Genomic DNA, 21404 nt, shown 5'->3' with positions numbered 1-21404 from the left:
CTTTTCCCTCTCACACACACCCTGCCTCAGAGGTCAGAGCGGTCTTTCTAACCAGGTGACATCACATTGCTTGAAGCTCTAGAATCTTTGTCTGTTAAAGCAGTTTTCTAAGTTTTCCTGAAGTGGAATTCTCTTGTTCAAAAGTAGTAATTTTTGTTTGAAAACGTAACCAACTGCTTAGAGGTTGGGGGAGGATACTGAGTGTGGATACAATACAAGCTGTGTTGGAAGCCGCAGATGAACAGGGGTGGCCTCTTCCCTGCACAGGCCGTCGTGGCCTGGTCGCTGCTGCCTGGCTGGCTGCAGCCCTCGCCTCTCTGCCTCACGCTGCGTTTCCCAGTAATGTCAGGCTGCACCACCGGGCCGTACACACTGCTGCTTTGCACGCTTGTACCTTCACTCTGTTGTTTTCATGCCTCACGTTCCCTCTCCCCCACAGTCACCTGTTGCCACCTTTCTTTATGACCTGCCTCCACATTCCTTCCCCTCGTCCTGCCAGCTGGGTCGGGCAGCCAGCCCTCCCTTTCCCGCCATGTTGCCCCATGCCCGTCCCTGGCATTGCACTGGCCGTATACTGCAGTATCATCACCCCACTGAACATGACATGCCAGCTAGACCAGGAGTCCTTTGAGATGATCAAAGGTTGTAGAAATGATGGGCGTCTGACCCCCTTGCCTGCGGGAGCACTTCACTGCATTTTCACAAGGAAGGGAGATGTTTTGTTGGGGTGTGTCGTTTCTGAGATAGCCTTAGGTAGCCACATATTCCATGCTCTGTTCCCCTTCTCTCTCTCATGCATGTGTGTGTGCACACACACACACACAAAACTCTGCCTGGCACATAGTAGGTGCTTAGTAAGCACATGTTGAATGCAAGTGCATAGCAGATGTGACACCTAGAATTATTTGTCTTAGGAGAAGCAGTAAGACTGGAAACAGTGCCTGGTGCTATAAAAAGTGGACAAGTAAAATCTGGGTCTTGTTTTGGAAGTGGAGTCATGTCACTATTTGAAATCCAACTTAAGATCATTCCTTTGGCTGACTATACATCTCCCAGGTGTCTTTCTAATCATCTTAGAGATTACTAAAACACCTGGAGAATGAATATGAGTTATGATATCCAAGTACTGAAATAAGCATTGTTCTTTACAGACTCCTAAGAAGCGTTGCTGGAAATCTCCAAGCTCTTCTAAAGCTGCACCAGGAAGGTTCCCTCAACCACAAACCCCACTGTGCACCCCTGAAAGGCTGCAAAAGTCTCCCACAGAAATGACCCCTGCCAAACAGGTCTTTTCTAAGGAGTCCTTAAAAGAGGATTCCTCACGTGGCTGGGATTCACCATCTCAACCAAAAGTCACTCCGGAGAGAGGACACTCCCCAGCAGGAGGAGGGGCCTCTCCTTTTGAACAGAAGACACCAGGAACTCCTGAAAGGCCACGTGGTCAGCCATGTGGATTTCTGCAGAATTCTTCTTGGCCGCCCCCAGTGAATTCCAGTTCAGAAAGCACTTCCTGTCCAGCAGCCCTGATTCTGTCGGCTGCCCAGGCCAGAAGTGAGTACCTGGCTGCCATCAGATACTCTCTTAGGACGCCCCCGAGAGCAGCAGCCCTGGGGGTGCAAAAAGAAACTGCCTTCACGGACACGCCTCCGAATCAGAACCGCCAATGCCCCCACCCCCGCGGAGGGTCTCCAACAGAGAAGCCAGCGCAGAGACAGAAGGATAAAGCTGTCAAAACCCCGAAGAGACCAAGGGACACGAGGACTTCTTCCCCACCTATTTCCCAAAAGAAACCTTTTCCTCCGCCTTTATGTGGTATTTCCCAGAGGAGTCCACTTAGGAAATTTTCCGTAGAATCTGCTGCCCCTGGGGAACTGGACTGGAAAGAGCTCCAGGAACCGCCCAGTACGGCCACCTCTCTCCCCGGTTCCGCACCCCCAGCCCCACCCCAAATCCCACAGATGGCTCCGTCTGACACTGCCTCCCTCCTGCCCCCTTCTAGAATTGGGAAAAGGCATAGAAAGACCTCCAATCCTGGAACGAACTTGCTGGAGTGCCAGCCTTATGCCTCTGCTGCCCCTAGGGCTGCCGTAACTGACAACCCAGCCACCATCACAGATGCCGGACAGGCCCAGAAGGAAGGGACGCCCTCTCCTCAGTCTTCTCCTGAAGGACACAGTCACCCTGGGACTGGCTTCGGGAGGGCCTGGCACCTGGCCTCTCCTTTGCTGATTCCAGGTGCCACGGAGCACCTCACCCTGCTGGATGAAGCTGAGCCCCAGGGCAGCGGAGACTCGCAAAGTAACGTTTCACCGCTGGAAGAAGGTGAGGGGTCAAGGGTGGTGGTTGCTGACGAGGACTCTTCTCTGTCCAGCCCCGGGAGTCCTCCGTCTCCTCCCTCCGGGCCCAGCCTTCCCCTGACACCTTCCTACGACCTGCGCTGTACCGCAGACAGAAGGCAGCGCCGGGCGGCCGTGCAGCTGGAGAGCCCGCCCGCTTCGGGCTGGCCTCCCACAGCCCCTGCCAGTCCGCAGGCCTATGAAGTTGAACTGGAGATGCAAGCTTCTGGCCTTCCCAAGCTGCGAATCAAGAGGTTGGACCCCAGCTCTTTGTCAGAAGCTGGGCCTCCCAGGAGGGAGGAGAGCTCCCTCGCTGGTCCCAGCTTGCCCAGGGGCAGCAGGTCCTCGGGCAAACCTGAAACCTACGTGTCGCCCCCCTGCCTTCGCCCCTCGCACAGCACCCCTGGCAAGAATGGGGGACAAACCTACATCTGCCAGTCCTGGACCCCCACCCGCTGTCCCCCTAGTACCCCATCTCCATTTAAAACAGACATTGGAGTTCCTTGGACACCATCCCCCAAGCACAGCGGGAAGACCACTCCCGACAGGATTAAAGACTGGCCTCGGAGAAAGAGGGCGGCGGGCTGCAGCGTCAGCACCTCCGCCGGGAGGGGTGAAGCCAGCGCAGAGCCCCAGGAGGGCGCGCCACCCGAGCCAGAGGGCAAGGAGCGAAGCCTGGGGCCCGGCTTCAGCAAGCCCCCCGTCCTGGGGGATTTTGAGCTCGAGGGAGTGTGTCAGCTGCCAGACCAGTCGCCCCCTAGGGACAGTGGGCCTAAGGCCGAGGAGGCCATCTCTTGGGGACAGTTTGGGCTGGGAAGGAAGAGGCTCCTTTCTGCCAAGGAGGAAGCTAAGCGTCAAACCAAAAGAGTCTGTGACAAGCAAAGAGAAGACTCAGATGCTGGTAATGAGGAGGGGTCTCCAGGCACCAGTGCGCCGGGGCCCTCCTCCAGCAGGGACGACGACGTATTTGTCCCAGGTGAGTGTGGCCGCACAGTTTCTGTCGGGGGTGGGGGGGCAGGCTGTGCCTTCAGGCTCGAGGCCCTGGGCTGTGCTGACCACGTGCCATCTCCTAGGTTCCCCCCCGGCCCCCGGCTGGGCTGTGCGGACCTGCCTCTCTGCCAGCGGTCTCCGGGCCCTGACCCAGTCGCCTATGCTGTTCCGGGGGAGGACGCCCCCTCAGTGTAAGGACAGCGGAGGTAATGTGCTCTCACAGGTTCTGAAGACCGGCCAGGGTCAGACTTCCCTCTTCGGGTGATGGCTCAGGGGTGCCGGGCAGCTGAATTTGGGAGGAGTCACAGCAAATGCCCAGGCATGGGACAAACGGTTTGTCCCCACAGTGTCCCGGGTCTTCCCAGAGTCGCTCCACATTAGAACCCCACTGTGTATTTGAACAGAAACTCCCTTAAAATCCTACCAAATACTTCAGCTTCTTAGTGACAGAAGTGGACCAAAATGACCCTGCGCCTCTGTAGTCCCTAGAGTCTGAGGACAGTGTCCTGAGCAGCACGAGGTGGTACGTTTGCGGCCAGCCGCTTCCCGCACTGGGTTGATCCCACGTGTTCCCGTGCATTCGGTCTGCTGACCAACTGCCTGCGTGCAGTGATCATCCGTCAGCCCTGAGGCGCCCTGTCCAGCGGCCCCGCCCAGCAAGAGCTGGATGGAGCCTGTGAGGTGCCCTGGAGGCAAGGCTTCCCTCTGGGGCTGGAACTGATGAGGATGCGGCCGGTGGGGCCCTTCCCCGCGGCCACACTGTAAATCGCTCCTAGTACATGAAGCCCCGGAGTCTGGGACGAAGAGAACGTACACTGTCAAAGTGAGGGAAGGCAGACAGCGGCGCCTGGCGCTTTCAGTTAGGTCGTAGCTGGCAGCTCAGTGCTGACGTTAAGGGGGGGCCTGTAAATCATGCCGTCCTGGCTTGCAGGGGGAGAGCCCCAGGGAGCCGTGGTGGCTACCGTCTCTCTTCACGCGTAACCCGCAGCCAGGCAAGCCTGTTTTCTCTTGTTCCCTCCTCAGTTGCTTCCTCCCATTTTCCAGGTGAGGACACAGATGTTCTCCCCCTGACGGCAGAGGAATCTCCTTTCAGCCGAGCTTTCTCCAGGAGGCGCCCCATCAGCAGAACTTACACACGGAAGAAGCTGATTAGCTAGTTAGGGGGACTTCTAACTACAACACTAGCGCGCTTATCCAGAGCCACCGCCTTCCCTGGACAGAAGGGCTCGAGCGCGGTTTTCTCCGGATGTGTTAGGAATTCCAGACACACATCACACAGGAATTCTTGGCACAGAGACTCAGTTCATCTGAGCCGGGGCCCTGCTGATCAGCACCGTATGGAACCCTGAGCTTGCTGCCCAGCGACACAGGGGGCTTTGTGGAACGAAGGCACGTCAGAAGATGAAGGTGCAGTCAGCCAGGTCCCCAGGGGCATAAAGCAGCCTCTTCTGCTGGGGGCAGCGATCAGGCTGTCATTAGAATGCCTCAGGGTTTTCAGAGGCCCCTCATGGACTCCATGCTCCCCAGGCCCTGTCCAAACCCACCACACCCGCCCCCGTTAGGGAGCTGGTGGAGCTGGTGCTGTAACTCGGTCACAGCCCGGAAGTCAGGAACCGGACGAGGAATGTGAGCCCAGGATCCCTGTCCAGCCCCACGCTCACTACGCTCTTGGTGGGCCAGAGGACTACTCACCCTGCTTGTGAAGCGGAGGATGGCTCCCCCCACTCAGAGCTGCTCCGACGCTGGGACTCTGAGACAGAAGCAGTGCTTATACACGAAGCACCCATACACAGGCTAGAAAGCCACCAGACAACAACGGACTTTACATTCCCAGTATGACAATAAAATCATCTCTGGCTACTTAGCATTTGGTGCATTTCTGTTTAACTAGCCTGAGGTTAACTGTGACCGTGGTCCAGCACTAGTGGTTTCTGGAGCAGCCACGACTCATGGTCTGACCTGGAGGTCAGCCAGCCCACGGCCTGGTCCTCACCACAGGGGACGTTCACCCGGTCACGCCCATCTGCCGAGTGTCGGCGAGCGGCCTGCCTGACGGTAGGGCTGAGTCAGAACTGTCTTGGCCTCTGGAAAGCTTTCAGGTCTGTTGTGTTCCCAAACCTGATTCCTGCGATTGTCTTGCAAATCAAACTTCCATTTCTCCCTTTAAAGATTATTCTTTTATTAGAAAACGGTTTTACAAAATTCTAAAATTGGGCTAACCCAGTTCCCCCCATATACATAAGAACACTTAAACCCCAGCCCTGTTGCCACTAAGAGCGCCGTGACAAGCCTTGGCTGAACCCAGATCTAGAGGCCTGCACGTGGAGGCCAGAACGGTCCTGAAACTCCAGCTGAAAGATGGCAGTCAGGCACCAGAGCTTAAAGGGAAGGAATTTGTGGGTTTTTTTTTTTTTTTTTAATCAGTCTGGCTCATTTGGGCTGTGGCCCAAATTTAACTCCAATGGGTAGAAATCAGGACTTGGATTTAGAGTGTGAGATAAGGACTGCCCGACACAGAAGCAAACATGGCAACTGTACCTTTTGGCAGGCTGGGACTCTCCCTCCAAGGCCAGCTCTGCCCAGGAGCCTACAGGGGGTTTTTCCTGACGTCGATGATCCCGGGGCTGGCTCTTCGCAGGTCCCGCCGGACCTTGGGCGAGGGCCCGCTGCTCCGGGGCAGACCCACCTCTCCCCCAGGCAGCACCCGCCCCACCTGCGGCTCAGTGGCCTCCCGCTGCCGCAGCTCCTCAGGCTGGCCCTGCTCCTCACCACACAGGCTCAAGCGTTTCCATGCCAACGGCAGCGGGGCGTGGACTGTGTCCCGCATCTCTTCCCGGGCGTGGGGGGCACCCTCGGTGAGGGGGGCCTGCCAAAGCTCAGGGGCTGGAAGTTCATCTTCACTTGCAGGGGGTTGTCTGTTCTCCGGGCACGGGGACCTCTTCTCCCCACCTGTCACCAAGAGCAATGACATTCTTGTCAGAAGTGGAGGAGTGGCACCTTCCTGAGGGCTTAGCTCCCCAAGGCCCCAGCAACGTGGGAGATGACCCTGGAAGAGTGGAAGTTGGGATGCCTTCTAAGCCTTCCCAGAACGAGAGTACGGCTGACACTGCCACCAGGACAAACGTGGCCCGGCGCTGCACCGCGGACAGATTACCCCCACTCTGGCCTGCGGCGCTCCGACCGAGCCGCCGCCTCAGTTCCCGGTTGACCCACACGTGGCGGCCCAGATTACCCCCACTCTGGCCTGCGGCGCTCCGACCGAGCCGCCGCCTCAGTTCCCGGTTGACCCACACGTGGCGGCCCAGCTCCTTCTCCAGGGCTTGGATCCTGGTCTCATACTGCCTCTTGCTGTCCGCGAAGCCTTCACCCAGGTGGTCTAGAAGGGAAAGGAGAAGGCGGTGAGGGGCTGTGGGCGGGCGGGCGGGCAGCCGCCCCTCGGCCCGCGGGCAGGCCAGCCGCCTCACCCCGGCTCTGCCGGAGGAGGAGCTGCACCCTCTGCTCGTGCTCCTTCTGCTGCAGGGTCAGCTGGCGGTCCACCTCCAGGCGCTGTCGCTCCAGGGCCGCCTCCAGCCAGTACACCAGCCGCTGCCGCTCCTCCAGCTGCATCTCCAGCTCCGAGAGGGCGACCTGCTGCTGGTGCTGCTCCTCCCGGAGTGTCACCACCTGTTGGGAGAGCCAGCCTGGCACTGCCCCTTAACCGGTTCCTCCTCAACCAGGCAGTGGGCATTCGGCCGACTTGCCACCGCTGCCCAGCCGCAGCCAGCCCGAGGAATGGCGGGGTCTCCTGCTGAGCCGAGACTTGGCGCCAGGCACCTCCGCAGTGTTCTGGGCAGTGGTTGCCAAACGGCGAGAGTTGGCTCACAAAGCGGAACCCGAGTCTGCCGGCCCTGCCTCAGGCTCTGCTAAGCGTCGAGGCGGAGCCTCAGCTGTGGGATTTCATCGACGCCAGGATTTCTCAACCTCAGCAGCACTGACATTTTGGGTCACAATTATTCCTGGTTATGGAGGCCTGTCTGTGCACTGAAGATAGTCCCTACCCCACTGTCGTGACATGCAGACATGGCGAGATGTCCCTTGTCAGAGGAGCAGGGGAACCAAAGGCATCCGCTATTGAGAACCACTGACCTGGGCAAGGGCTATGCCCTGAAGGTGCCAACTGACTGGAGAAGGGGGTACAGGAGACTGGGTCTTAGTTTCACAAAGTAAAACAGGCTTTAAAGAGGACAGTCTGGAGCCTAGAGTTTATCCTGATTCTGTCCCCTAATCTGGGAGGCAGTAGGACCTTCTCTGGAGCTGTCAGCAGACACCTCCCCGCGGGGCTCGGTGGGCGGCAGGGAGCTGCTGACCCACCTTGTCAAAGTACTTGCAGAGCAGGGCTCTGGTCTCGGAGGACGAGAGGTAGCTCAGCTTGGCCATGAGGTTCATCTCGCACTGGGAGAGCAAGGAGGCCGAGGCCCGCAGCGCCCGCTGGCGGCACGTGATCGCCTCGTTCTTGTACTCGATGGCCGCGTCCAGGGCCTCGACGGCCTCGTCCAGCTGGAACAGCGTCCGCTCCTCCTGCGGGACATGGGCACATGGGGAGGGGGAGTCCTTGCTCCCTGCACCGTCGGACACCGTTCCCTGAACACGGTCCTGGGCAGACCTACTCAGAGCCCACCTGTCCCCGAGAGCAAGGACATCCTTGTCAGCAATGGAGTGGCACCTTCCCGAGGGCTTAGCTTCCTGAGGCCCTTCAAGTGAGCCTTTGGCACCCCTCGTCCGAAGCGTGCAGCCAGCACAGCACCATGGCGAGGACAGGGTGGCTTCCCTCACAGCCCTCACCCGGGGGAGGCTGTGGCTCTGCGAGGGGGCCGCCTTCTGAAGCACAGGGCCTCAAGTGAGGTGCCCTCGGGAAGCTCCAAAGGCCCTACACAGAGGGAAGGCACAGCAGGCAGCCCGAGGGCCCGGGGGTCGCCAGGGGAGGCTGTCCCACGCAGGCTTTCCCTGCTGCTAAGGGACTGGCCTCTAGTACAGACATGCTCCCAACACCCCCACACAGGGGGCTGAGATGTGTGAGCATGTGGCCTAAGGTGGCACAGGACAGAGTGAGTCCAGATTCCCGCTGGAAAGGGACTCAAGGGTCCAGACAGCAGGCCCCCCAGCAGGAGGCTCTCATGCCCAAAAGCAGTACGGCCCCACCCAGCCCGGCAGAGGACGGCAGGCAGGCCCCGGGCGTACCTCGGGGGACAGCAGGCTGCCCTGCCGCAGCTTGCCGTCGATCTCCAGGCGCTGCTTCAGCAAGGAGTCCTTCTCCTGGCGCAGAGCGTCGATCTCCTCCCGGATCTGCCGCCGGCTCTGCGCACTGCCCTGCCGCAGCTGCCCGTTCTTCTCGGACAGCTCCTTCTCCAGGTGTTCCAGCCGGCTAGACACTCGCACGATGTCCTCGCTGAGGGCCTGGGGGCAGCACCGCCAGGGATTAGGCGAGGAGCAGGCCCCATCCTCATGCAGGTGACAGACACAGCTCGGGTCCGCAGCTCGGGAAGCAGGGGCCAAGAGGACCAGAGTCTCTGAGGGGCCCCCGAGACGGCCCAGGAGGGCACAGACCATGGAGGGGAAAAAGGCAGTTCTGCCAAGAAGGGAACAACATGAGCAAAGGTAGAGCGGGGTGGCAGTGGCCTGCCACCAAGACGACTCACCTGGAAAATCTGGAATGGGAATTATGGGAAATTAGTGGCTAAACCCTAAAGGACCTTCCCGGAACCTGATGTGGGAGGAAGTGAGGGAGGGCTTTAATGGCCAAGGCAAGTTCTGGATAAACAGCGGCACCTGGAACCCTCTTGGGCTCCAGGGTGCTCCGTGATGGCAGGGGTGGGCCTGGAGCCCTGTGAGAATCCGGCCTGAGTTCCCGCTCCTGGAACGGGCTCTAGGGTTTGTGTTTGACAGGCCCCCTCGGATCCACCACCATAGTGGTGACACTATGGTTCCGTTTGGCAGGAAGAAACTTTGGCTCAGAATTTCTATTCAAGTGGAGGGAATGATGCCAGGTAGGCCAGGCGGGTCCAGGTGCATGTGCCTCCAGTGCCAGTGAAGGCTCTTTCTCTCTGGCCATCCCACCTTTCTGTGCCTGCACAGTCCCAGAGCAGGTCAGTGAGGTCAAATGAATTGTGGGATGGGCACTTGGAGAGGCTCCTCTGCCCTCACATCAGAACCTGCGTCAAATATCCTACAGAGTTCTTGAGGGATGTGCAGGCCATGGCCCGGTAGGCCAGAGCTGCCCGTGGCTGGCACTTACCTGACAGGGACATCACGTGGAGGGACCTCACCTGGCGGGACCTCAGCTGATGGGATCTCACCTGGCTGGACTGCAGGCGCTTGCTCTCCAGCCCCGTCTTCTCCTGCATCAGGGCCTCCTTCTTGGCCAGGATGGCCTCCCGCTTGTGGAGCTCCTCCCCCAGCTCCTCCAGCGCCCGCCGCTGCTGCAGAACCTTCTCCATCTCCTGGTCCAGCCACTTCTTCTGCTCCTCGATCTTCTAAGGGGAAGTGGAGGAGGTGGGGGAGGCTCTCAGCCCTCACCTCTGGCTGTGTGGACCGCCACCCAGGCTCAGACGGGGAGAATGGTGCACCCAGGCGCTGACACCAGAGGGCCCCGGCCACCAGCCAGGCTGGGGGTGCTCCTGGGGTGCAGGCTCAGCCCAGGCCCCACCTGCTGCTGCTCCAGGCTGAGCACAGAGCCGTTGCTGCCGCTGCGCCGCTTCCTCTGGAACGCCGCGATCTCTTCAGTCTTGATCTTCAGAATCTTCTGCTGCTGTTCGTGCTTCAGCTCCAGCTCCTGGGGATGCGCAGGGTGAGCAGCTCAGCGGGCAGGGCCGTTTTTGTGGGGCCAGCATCTTACCAGTACTTGCCTGAGGAGTGCCTGCCCCCAGCCTCACCACCCCTGGGGCCTCACTGGGGACCCGCAGGCAGAAGCACGTCTCCAGCTCCCACAGGATGCCCGTCACCTCATACAGGCACTCACTCCGGCCTTGAGTTTCCTACACATCTCTTCATTTTCAGGTAGGAAAACCAACTCAGGGAGGCCAAGTGACTTTCTGAGGTGGTGTGGTTGTGAGTGGTGGGGCCGCATGGGAGCTCACCAGGCTCCCTGGCTGTGCCCCAGCTCAGCCTCCTGCTGCCTCCCCCACCCTGCAAGCCAGAGCCCAACCTTGACTCGGTGCTGCCGCTTGTTCATCTCCATCTCCAGGCGCCGCTTCTGCTCCGTCTCCTCACGGAGCCGCCTCTGCAGCTGCCCCTGCTGCTGTCGCATGAGCTGCACATTCCTCTCCAGCTCCTGCAGCCGCTTCTCACTCTGGGCCGACAGCGACACCAGCCGCTCTGTCGCCTGCTTCTTCTCCTTCAGCACCTGGAACCACGCAGCCTCTGCTGAGCCATGCTTGGGAGCTACCGCGAGCCTGGCACAGTGCACGGCACTCAACCGAGGGGTGACGGACAGAGGGGCAGAAAACAGGTGGGGGGATAATGGTCTAATAACAATACCACAACTAATAATGATAGCTCCTGTGACAGTCACCGTGTGCCAGGCACTACAGCAAAGTGCTCTGTGTGTACTAGCAATCCTATGGAAAACTATGATTATTGGTCCTACTTTATAGATCAGGAAACTGAAGCACAGAGAAGTTAGGAAATTTGACCAAGAACACACAGCTAGTAAATGGCAGAGCTGGGATGCAGACCCACGCAGTGGGGCTCCGGTGCCCACATTCTCCACCATTCCACCACACTGGCTCTTGAACCCCTGCATGGGAAAAGAAGGGATGAACGATGGATGGACAGTTGCAAAAATGGATAGAAGGGTGGGTGGACAGATAAGTGGGTGAGATCATTAAAGGCAGAGAGTAGAATGGACAGATAATGTATGGATTGATGAAAGGGAACAGAAAAACAAAAGGATGGATGGATACTGGACAGTGGCCACATCAACTGATAAAAGGGTAAGTGAATGGACGAGATGGACCTGCTGGTGGACGGGGATGGAGGGATGGAGAGGGAAGGAAATGGGGGCAGGGAGGAGTGGGCTGCGTGAGGAGGGGTTGCTTTCCTTGCCGCCCCCATCCCCGACCCTAATTGGTCTCCTAGATGGAGTTCAGGCAGGACTCGCCCTGCTGCATCTGCTGCGGTGGGAGTGAAGCAGAGCCGACCCCTAGCCCTGCAGCTTCTATTAAGACCAGCCTCGCCCCTGGAGCCGGGATGGCATTAGCACCACCAGTCAAGGGCTGAGTACCCACGGGTCCCACGGGCTTGGGCTCTGGGGTGCGCGTGTCCCGACCCTGGGGCCCTCGGCCTGGGAGGCCGCAGATGCCACCCCGGTCCCGACACCAACCTGCACCTGGCTCTGGGCGGCAGCGACCCTCTTGCGGAACTCCTGGATCTGCGACTGCTCACCCGCGTCCCGGGGCTCCCTGCCCTCCAGCTCCCGCAGCCGCCTCTGGCTCTCACTCAGCTCGGCGCGCACCCCCTCTGCCGCTTGCTCCAGCTCCCCGATGTGCTGTCTGTGCTGCCGGTTCAGGGCCTGCGCCGCCTTCCCTGCAAGAATGGGGGACCCTGTCAGCACGGGCAGCCCCTCCCCACGATAAGGCCACCTGTGCGTTCCCCTGAGGTGTGTTCCAGAACTGTGTTGGCCAGTCACCTTCAGGGGTTTAGCTAAGCCTTCGTACCACGAGTACTGTGATTTACTTAGTATTTTTCTTTAACTGGACTCACTTTTAGAATTAGCCTTATCCATAGCAGTGACCCAGGGACATTATGGGTTAACAGGCTTTACTATTACCTAATACATGTTAAAATAAGATGTAACTTGAGCTTACATATAATTAAGCCTGTAGAACTAGCTTCCTATTTTCAGGAAATACGGACAGCAGACAGAGGAACAGGTTAACTGACACCACAAGGAAGCAGACAGAGGAACCCAGAACCTTCGGGGTTCTGAACATTCTAGATGACTGAAGAGGTGAGAGAAGGGAGCCTCCAGAGATCTAACAAGCAAAAAGAATGTGAGGAGCAAGTTTGGAGCTTGATTCAAGCAAACGAGCTGTACGCAGACAGTGCTGAATAGTTGAGGGGGCACTGAGATGATTGACGTTCATTGTGTTAGATGTGCTAAGACATTTCGGTTAAAATGTCCAAAAAGAGGCATCCTGATGGGTATAGGGATGAAATGACATGATGTCTGGGATTTGCTTCAAAATATCTCAGCAAAGGAAAAAGGAAGAGAGGAAACAAAGTGAAAATCTTGGTAAAGCTAAATCTGGGCGATGGGTATACAGGAACCCACTCACTCTACTAGTCTATTTTGTCTGTTAGAAAATCTTCATAATGTATTTTTTTGATAAATACATTCCTAACTACTTAAGTAAATGGGCTCAACTGGTCACCACCTAAATCGGTCCCCTGCCTGTTCACCTGCATCACCAGGAGAAGCTATAGCATGATTTAGGGACACTGTTTGCTCCCCAGGACTGGGAGATTCCGTGCCTAGCACCGAGCCTGACACACAGCAGGCAACTGATTAATTATAATAATAATAATAATCATAGGTAACGCTTCTGAGAGCGGGTCTAAGCATTCTGCCTGACCTAACTCAACTCAGCAACCTGCAGAAGAGGTGCAATCACTACCCCTATTTTAGAGATGAGAGAACTGAGGCACCGAGGGCTTATCGGGCGCACTCAGCTGCACAGCTGGAGGGAGCACGGTCGGTCGGACAGCCTGAGCCCTCCGGCCCCGGTGCCCTGCGCGCACTCACCCGTGCGGACCAGCTCGCCAATCAGCTCCTCCTTCACGCGAATGTTGATGGCCAGCTCGCGGATCTTCTGCTGGGCTTGGGCCAGGCGCCATTCGGAGGCCGTGGCAGTGGGGGCCTGGCGGGGCCGGGTGGGGGTCTTGCTCCCACAGACTGCTGTAATGGGCCCACTATTAATGACCCCCAGCCGACAGTGGGAGAGGCAAAGGAGGGGGGAGTGTACCCCGGGCGGGGGCAGCCGGGGAGCAGATGTGGGCGGTCCAGGGGGGCCAGTCCAGGACCATGGAGGACAGAGGAGTCAGGGTCCTCTCTGCACCCCACCCAGCTCACCGCTAGGCCCTGGGACAGCTGTACCCAGCTCCTCTGGGCCCTTCCTCTCCAGCGGACTTCCTGGGCGGGCCCCCACCCTCTGGCTCCACTTGCTGAGCCCGTTCCTAGGGGAAAGAAGCAGGAGTCCATATGCCCCCCAGTCCCTGCCAGCCCAGCCACCTCCAGGGCCAGGGTTGAAGAGAGGCCATTGTGTCAGTGTAACCCTGGCAGAACTGAAGCCAGGGACTGAGCGTAGGGGGTACAGGGCCGTTGGGGGCACTGAGGGCCACCTTGGAGGCTGAGAACCAGGAGGCTTGGGCCCACCCCAGAGCACACCCACCCCAAAATAGAGCTCTGGACTCCAAGCCCCCAGCCCCTATGTGCTCTCCTCCACCAAGAACCAGCCAGGGCAATGCAGGCGAAGAACCCTGAGAGCCCTCGGGATTCTCTTCCAGGGCAGCCAGGCCCTGCGCAGGTCCTTGTCGGGTCGCCAGCGGGCCCCACTCACCTGCGCAGGTGCAGGGCCCTCCTGGGTGGAGGCTGTTCCTCCTCCTCTGAAGCAGCCGAAGAGCCGCTTCCCAGCTTGTCTGCCTCTGCCTGCAATGCGGCTCCGGCCTCCCCGCCACTGGTCACCTGACAGGGCAGTGCTGGGGTCTCAGGGCCAGAGGACTGCAGGACCCCCTCCAACAGCCGCTGCCCGGCACCAAGCCTGCCCCTACTTAGGCCCCACCTTGCACACCCTCCCCACCTCTCTGACCTCAAGCCCTACCTTACCTTCGAGATCTAACTCCAGTGACATCTCTGGGAGGCTCCCCAATCTCAAGGTGGGGCAGGAGCTTCCTCTCTCCCTTCCCTCCTCCCACCCTTCCTTCCCTTGTCCCTCCCCTCCCCTCGATTCTCCCTTCCCTCACCTCCTGCCCTGGAGCCTATAGCACCAGGTACTCAGGTGACAGTGCACACTTGCTATCTCTGTATACAGCTCCTCTGTATCTTATCTGGCCAAGAACACCCCGCCACTGTGGTGGGTGCATAACACTTCTGCCAAACCCACATCCTCATTATCCTCAGTCCCTCAAGCCGTCAGAGCTGAGAGGACCCAGAGCCTTCAGGCAGACGCAGGAGCAGCCTTTGTCCAAAAGGCTCCAAGTGACAGAACTAGAAGCAGACTAGGCTCAAGGAGATGAGGACTCGTGGAAAACTGAATTTGCAAAAAGAGGCATCCAAAGACAGAGGAGGTGGCATCAGAAGTGATAATGAGCTCCCCATCTCAGGGGGTGTGCAAGCTTTCCAGTGCTGGAAGCCAGAACCCTCTCTGCAACCTCCTCACCCAAGGCAATCTCCAGCTAGCCCAGGGATGCCCCAAAATACCAGTCCCTTCTGAGAGGCCCTAAAGAGTCACCCAAACTTTGGCCCTTTCTCAAGGGACACCAGGAAGCTGCCTGTCACAGCTGGTCCCATGAGAGTGAGGGTCACATCCCCTACATCCCCTTTCCCTTGCCCAAGCCTGCCCAGTGCAACAGGCCCAGCGGACACCAGCCTCAACACCTGCTCACCTCTCCCCAGTTCTCATCACCAGGAAGGCAGGCAGAGGGCACCATGCCCAGCACATGGGTGTGGGCACCCCCCAGGGGGGCTGTGTGAGGCCGGGGCACGAAGGACCCTGGGGGCAGGCCCTGCAGGAGCCCTGGGGCCCCCCAGCCAGGCTGCACCAGCTCTAGCCGCAGCCGCAGCTCCGCCATCTCCTCCTGCTGCTCCCGCAGACGGTCACTCTGCAAGACACGGCCCAGGGGCTGATGCAGGACGCAGTGCAGGGCGTGCACGCACATGGACAGGCAGAGGTGCACAAAGCCAAAGAACAGATATGGCGCCAACCAGCCCTCCCTGGGCTGAAACCAAGGAGGGCCAAATTCCTCCAGCCACCTCTTGGCCCGCACCCCCACCCCACAGTGCACTAGTTCAGGCTCAGGCTCCCGGCACCCCACCCATCCTCTCTCTCCCTCCATGCCAGTCCTGCACATCCACACCGATCACTGCAGGCAGGGGGCACCGCAGCAGTGCTGCCCCAGGTACCCTGGGACAAAGGAAGGGGCTGGCTCCATGTCCCACCCTGCTGCACGGCCATCCCACCTCCCATCCGCCATCACGACCATCCCGCCCACCATTCCGCTGCTCACCTCCACACTTCTGCTAGGTTGTCCATCTCCCCCCATCTTACCCACCCTGCCGAGCTTCCCCAGTTCCCGGGAAACTCAGCTCTTTCAGCCCCTCAAGGAAGCCTTCTCCACACTGCGGAAGGGGCAGCCTCACCTGCAGCTTGTACTGCTCCATGGCATCCTCCAGAGCGGCCAGAAAGTCTCTGTTCTCCTCCTCCAGCCGCGCCACCTGGTTCTGCAGGGCCAGCAGCTGCAGCGCCCCCTCACCTTCCTGTGGGGCAGGGAGACAGGTTTCGGGGGCAGCGGCTGGAGGGACATGTCTGCCTGTCCCTGGGACCCCTGGGCCCTCTCTCTTCCCTGCCAGGGACTCCCCAGCCCTGCCTACAAGAGGGGCTCCAGACCCCATCTGGCCTGCGGTCCTTTACGCAAGTCATTTGGGCCATCTCTTGTAATTACTAATCATGTTTTTATTAACAATAGTGGCATCACTATTATTAAAAATAACTCACTGGACCTTTGACCGCTTGCAGGGTACTTGTTACACCTTCAGCCTTACAATGTCTCCAGGAGGTAGATTCTAACGTCAGCCCTAATTTTACAAATAGACCGAGGCTCGGTGAGGTTAAGCAAAGTGATCAAGGTCGCTCAGTGAGGTTAAGGAAAGTGATCAAGGCCATTGGCTGAAGTGCCTCTGAATCCCGGAAGTGCTCTGCTCATTGGCAGGGGCAGGGGCAGGGGCACAGCTGGCCGCAATGAAGCCCTCCCTTCTTCTTCCCCTCGCCCCTTACCCTCCCGCCGGGTCCGCACTTGGTCCTCGCCCACCTGTCGCCCGCCGGGCCCCTGGGGGACCTGCTCCTCGGCGGAAGCGCTCTCGATGCCGCTGTCGGGCCCAGAGGCGGAGCTCAGGGTGCTGCGCTCGCCCTCGACGGCGCACAACCAGTCGCGCACCTTGCGCGCGGCGGCGCCGGGCAGCCCGGGCTCGGCCTGCAGTTCGCGCAGGAGGCAGTAGGCGGCGTCGGTGCGGGCCCGGTAGTGCGCGCACTCGGCGCCCAGGCGGGCAGCGGCCGCGGCGGACGCGACGGCGGGGCCCGGGGCGCGCCGGCCGCGGTGGATGATGCGCGTCTCCGAGCGGTGCCGCGGCGGACCCCGCGCGCCCGCCGCCGCGTCCTGGGACTGCCGCTCGGCGTCAGGCCGCCAGTTGACAGTGGCGCGGTTGCGGATGTTCTGGGCGCGGCTGGCGTAGTTGAGGGTGTGGAGGGTCTCGTCGAAGTCGGAGGAGGAGGGGCTGACGCAGGCGATCATCACCGTCTTGGCGTTGCCGCCCAGGGAGTCCTTGAGGATCCTGAGGGCGCCAGGGGAGGCGCATCAGGGGCCCCAGCGCGCCGGGAGCCGCGGTGCAGACCCCGGTGCCCGGCCCTTGGCGTGGTTCCCCGGGGCCGTCCCCTCTTCCTGCGCGCCCCACCAGCACAGCCTCTCGTCGCTGCCCCTAACCCCGGGGGCCCGATGGAGGCCATGACCGACGGGGGCGGCTCACCGGGTGATCTTGGAGTCCCGGTAGGGGATGTGGCTGCCGCGGCGCTGGGCGTCGCCCAGGGCGCTGATGACGTTGCCCAGCGCCAGGAGGCTGCTGTTGATCTGGATGCTCTCCTTGAGCCGCTCTCCCGTGCTGCCCGTCTTGAGCACCCGCTCCGAGCCCGCCAGGTCCACGAAGTGGAACTTGGAGACGAGTAGCTGGCCCGCGGCAGGTTGCGGCAGGCGACTGGGGATGCGCCCCCGCTGCTCCAGGGTCACGGTGAAGACGGCGTGGGAGCGGCTGGAGAGGCGGTTGAAGTGCGTGGCCCCCGTGTGCCGCGCCGCGTTGCCCACCTCCAGGAGGCTCAGCACCTCATCCAGGCCCTCCACGTCCACCTCCTTCACCCCACACAGCACTGGGGGCAAAGAAGGCTGTGAGCCTGGGGCAGGGACGGCGCGGACCCCCTGGCCAGGAGGGCCGGAAAGGCAGGGCTTGCCTTGCACAGCACTTCCTGCCTCCGTGTCCCTCCCCGTACCCAGGGGCTCCTGCCCATCATGGTTCGGGCTTGAGGGCTCCAACTTGCCCCGCACCCCTCGGTGCCTCTCAGGAGGGGTACAGAAGTGTATGCTGAATGCAGTGGGCAGGAGAAATGAAAGCAAAACCTTCCAGAGGGAGGGTCTCCCAGTTCAGAGGTGCCCCTCCCAGAGAAGTAAGCCACCCCTCGGCAGGTGAAGACTCCTAGAGCCAGGTGCCCCCTGCCAGCCAACAGAGGGCCCAGAGGGCCTCACCAACATTCCCGCGGTCATCCTCCCGAAGCTGGATGTCACGGCTGGCGGTGCCCATCTCCAGCAGGTCTCGGAACTCCTCCTTGTACACTTCCAGGTAGGACACATGCAGCAGGCAGTCAAGCAGGTCGTTCTCATCGATAAGTTTGAAGGCCTCGGCCATGGCCCGTGGGATGATGCCCTGCTCATCCTCATGAAGGGAGGCTGGGGACACACCAGACGGCCTCCTGCCACCATGCCTTCAGCTAGACACAGCCCAAGGCCCTTACCGGCAGCGGGACGACGGGCCTCCGGCATGGAGAAGGTAGCAGAAGAGGCCAGGATGAGCTGGGCCATCTGAGCCCGACCATGCTCTGGGTGGTCAGGCAGAATTACAGAACTTCAGAGTTGGAAGCAACCACTCCAGATTCAGCCGACCCCTTTCATGATGTATGCGTCCTCTCTACTACAATCTAGCTGATCATCAGATGCCCTTGGCTTGATTACTCCCTGGGACAGGGAGCTCATTATAGTAGTCTATATTCAGTTATCTAAAGGACCTTCTAAACTTATCCCAAGGAAGTAATAAAAGGATGTGCAGAGCAACACTCTTCTTCATAATTAAAAAAAAAAAAAAAAAAGACATCCTAAGTGTCCATCTTAAGATCCAATAGGGGATCTGGTTAAATTACCAGATATTCATAATGGAAGGCCAGGAAGTACTTAAAAATTAGACTGAAGGATATTTAATATGATATAGGGAGATGTTTATGATACATCATTTAGAAAAAACAGGGTAAAAAAGAATGAGTATAATATAATCCCTTTTTTTAGTATAATAATTTTCACAATGAAACTGGAATGCTAACAGGGTGAGTGATTTCTGAAAGGCAATTACCAAAAGTTTAGTTTTATTTTGTGCTTGTGTTTTTCTGTATTTTCCTAATCTTCTATGACGAACATGCACTTTTATAACCTAAGAGAAAGTCGTTCGTGGCTACTTAAAATGGGGCATTTCTTTCAGTTGAGCCCTAAGTGTCTCTCCCAAAACTGCTGGAGTCTGACTGAATGAGCTGACTCCCTGCCATGCAAGCCAGTGTGTCTCTCTTCCACTCCAACCACTCCAACTAGAACATGGATGGCTGACCCTTAGCAGCCATCCTGATAACCTCCAGAGACAAGCCAACTTCTAGAACCAGAGAGTGGCCCCATTTCTGTGGAGTTGAGAGGCCACTCACCTCCAAGAACCCTTCCCTCCTGCCCTTCCCAGACCACTGGCATGGCTGGTCCCACAGTGGGCTGTGCACCTGTCCCCCAGCACTCCCACCTTCAGCAGGGAATAGTAGCAAGAGGGCAGGTGCAGAAATTCAGGAGACACCAGGGCCTGTCAACGTGGGCTCAGGGTCTCAATCAGGGCCACTCACCCACACTGGCCTCCCCCATGGTGTACGTCTTCCCAGAGCCTGTCTGACCATAGGCAAAGACGGTGGCATTGAAGCCCTCAAAGAAAGCCTCGAGGAGCGGCTGCACACAGGCCTGGTACACAGCCTCCTGCCCGGCGTCCTCATCCAGCACCACGTGGAAGCCAAAACGGCGGTCTCGACCCAGGGTGACACAGCCATGCCCCGACTCCACCCTCAGGCAGGTCTGGTGGCCATGCAGCAGCTCCTTGGGCAGCAGCGGGCGGACTCGCAGGGCCACCCTCACTGGGGCCTCCTCAGCCCCTGGCAGCCCCTGGGCCTCCAGCCCCATGCCGAGGGAGGGCTGCTCTGGGCCCTGCAGAGAGAGGAAGAGGGCCCTGCCATCAGCGCCAGTGCTCCAGGGACTGGACTCACCCTGCATGTGATCTGGAGCCAGATCCTGCAGCTTCTGACCCTGGTGAGATGGAGGGGAGGGCGGTCCAAGTTCAGAACATCTGTGCCCGAGTGTAGCGCCCAAATGCTGCACGTCCTACACAGTGACATCGGATGGCTCCCATCACTGGCAAAATAAGGCCCTAACTCCCCCACTTGACTCCCAAGGGCTCATGTTCCAGCTGTGCCTTCCCCTGTGACCCTATCTCCTAGAAGAACACACACACCCCAGGCAACACCCACAGTCTCTGCTCTGTCACCTCAAGCCCTTCTCTACCCAGCTCTTCAAAAAATCAATAGATCCTTCCAGACCAAGCTCCCACCACCAAATCCTGCCAATTCCATCTCCCAAATACCAAGTTCATGTGCTTCTTCCCATCCTGTCACCAAAACCCTGGTCACTGACATCTTGATGGGACGACAGCCTCCTCACTGGTCCCAGTCTCCCTGATGTCCCTCCTACCCGGGGCATCTTTGAAAATGGCAAACGTGACTGTGTCACTCTACTGCTTTAAATTCCCCCCAAAAGAAGCTCCCACTGCCCTTGAAATTCAAAACCTTAACAGGAAAAAAACAAAACACTTTAACAGGCCCTGCCTGCCCTGACTACTCACCTCCCGTCCCCTACCTCTCCTCACTTTCTCTGCCAGCTCCCTGCCAGGAGTTGCCGGAGCTTCCTCCCCTCTCTGCACTTACGCTGGCCACACCTCCTTCAGGGGGCCAGGGAGGCGCCCCTGCTTTGTGCCCACCGCTACACACGCAACGCCCCCTAGGGCTCCCATCAGCCATTGGCCACTATTTTGCAATTGGCAGATTTTGAGCTGGTCTCCGCTACCTCCCAGACGGCGAACTGGGAGGCAGGGACCTTTCCGTCCCCCTCGTGCTGTGTCTCCAGCGCCCAGCACAGGTGCCACGCTTAGAAGCTGTCCAACAGTGAAGCGTAATCTTCATCAGGGAACCTTCCCCAGCCTCATCCTCACCGCAGTCCTCATTGCCTCCTACCCGCGGGGCCACAGCACTTTTTCACCATTTAACTCTTAGCACAAGTAACGGTTCGTTCGTTCAATCATTCAGTCCCTGCTGGGTGCCCGGCCCTGGGGACAAAGAGGTGGCTGCCACGCAGTACTGTGGGCGCCTTCGCGGCCCGCTCACCCTGAGCGTCCCCAGCCCCGGGCGGTCCCCGCTCCTCCGCTCACGGACGACTGTCCCGGGAGCCGGCGGCGGGGGGGGGGCGGGCAGCTCCCGTAAAGTGTGGAGAAAGGGCTACGAATGCGGACTCGACCCCCGCAGCGTCGGCGCCCGCTCCTCCTGGCCCGCCACACCGGCCGCAGGCCCCCGACTTAGGGAAGGGGGCTCCCGCCCGCTCCCGGAGGGGCCTCCAGGAGGCCGGGAGGCAAGGGTGGGGGCTCCGCGTGCTCGGCCAGGGCTTCGCAGGCGCGCCGGCCCCCAGGGCCGTCGGGCCCAGGCGAGAGCAGGGAGGGCCAGGGTGCGCCCGCCCCCACCCAGCCCCGTCCTCGGACCCCAGCCCGCCTCGGGCCCACACCCACCGGCTTGGCTGTGGACGCCGTCCCCCCGCGCTGCAGTCGGGCTCCCCGCCCCAGCGCGGCGCGCTCTGATGCCGTCATCGGGACCCCCGCCCCCCCAAAACATCCCGCCCCTCACCGCTCCCAGGCGGAGGCGCAGGCCGGGCGGCGCCGCGGAGTCTGTCCGC

The 21404-nt window shown here is 59.5% G+C and overlaps 2 protein-coding genes across 8 annotated transcripts in view; one reads left to right on the top strand and one right to left on the bottom strand.

Moving 5' to 3' along the window:
* TICRR (TOPBP1 interacting checkpoint and replication regulator) overlaps positions 1-5315 on the top strand; it is a 34784-nt gene extending 29469 nt beyond the window's left edge. The window contains exons 20-22 of the mRNA XM_017651353.3: positions 1152-3312; positions 3410-3532; positions 4371-5315. Coding sequence (XP_017506842.3) covers positions 1152-3312; positions 3410-3532; positions 4371-4483 — 2397 coding nt within the window. The 3' untranslated portion in view covers positions 4484-5315. The remainder of the gene's footprint in view (positions 1-1151; positions 3313-3409; positions 3533-4370) is intronic.
* Positions 5316-5488: 173 nt separating this feature from the next.
* Positions 5489-21400, bottom strand: KIF7 (kinesin family member 7). Of its 7 annotated transcripts, none has more exons than XM_073226972.1 (19): positions 21241-21400; positions 19265-19616; positions 17865-18065; positions 17098-17491; positions 16386-16905; positions 15718-15834; positions 14964-15179; positions 13919-14043; positions 13432-13535; positions 13105-13257; positions 11683-11885; positions 10507-10704; positions 10009-10134; positions 9659-9835; positions 8544-8759; positions 7677-7883; positions 6791-6989; positions 6559-6702; positions 5489-6275 (listed from the first exon to the last, which is right to left on the bottom strand). In XM_073226972.1, the coding sequence occupies exons 1-19, from the start codon at positions 21316-21318 to the stop codon at positions 5914-5916; spliced, it is 4092 nt and encodes a 1363-aa protein (XP_073083073.1). In that variant the 5' UTR covers positions 21319-21400; the 3' UTR covers positions 5489-5913. The 7 variants fall into 7 exon arrangements, 3 of the variants coding, with proteins under 3 accessions (XP_073083073.1, XP_073083075.1, XP_036856469.2); XM_073226974.1 differs by having other exon boundaries at positions 13105-13254; XR_005056546.2 differs by lacking the exons at positions 5489-6275; positions 6559-6702 and adding an exon at positions 7984-8183 and having other exon boundaries at positions 6794-6989.
* Positions 21401-21404: the final 4 nt, after the last annotated feature.

This window comes from Manis javanica, chromosome 18, assembly GCF_040802235.1.
Source record: "Manis javanica isolate MJ-LG chromosome 18, MJ_LKY, whole genome shotgun sequence".
Lineage (NCBI taxonomy): Eukaryota > Metazoa > Chordata > Mammalia > Pholidota > Manidae > Manis > Manis javanica.
This window is presented reverse-complemented; position numbering and strand designations above follow the sequence as displayed.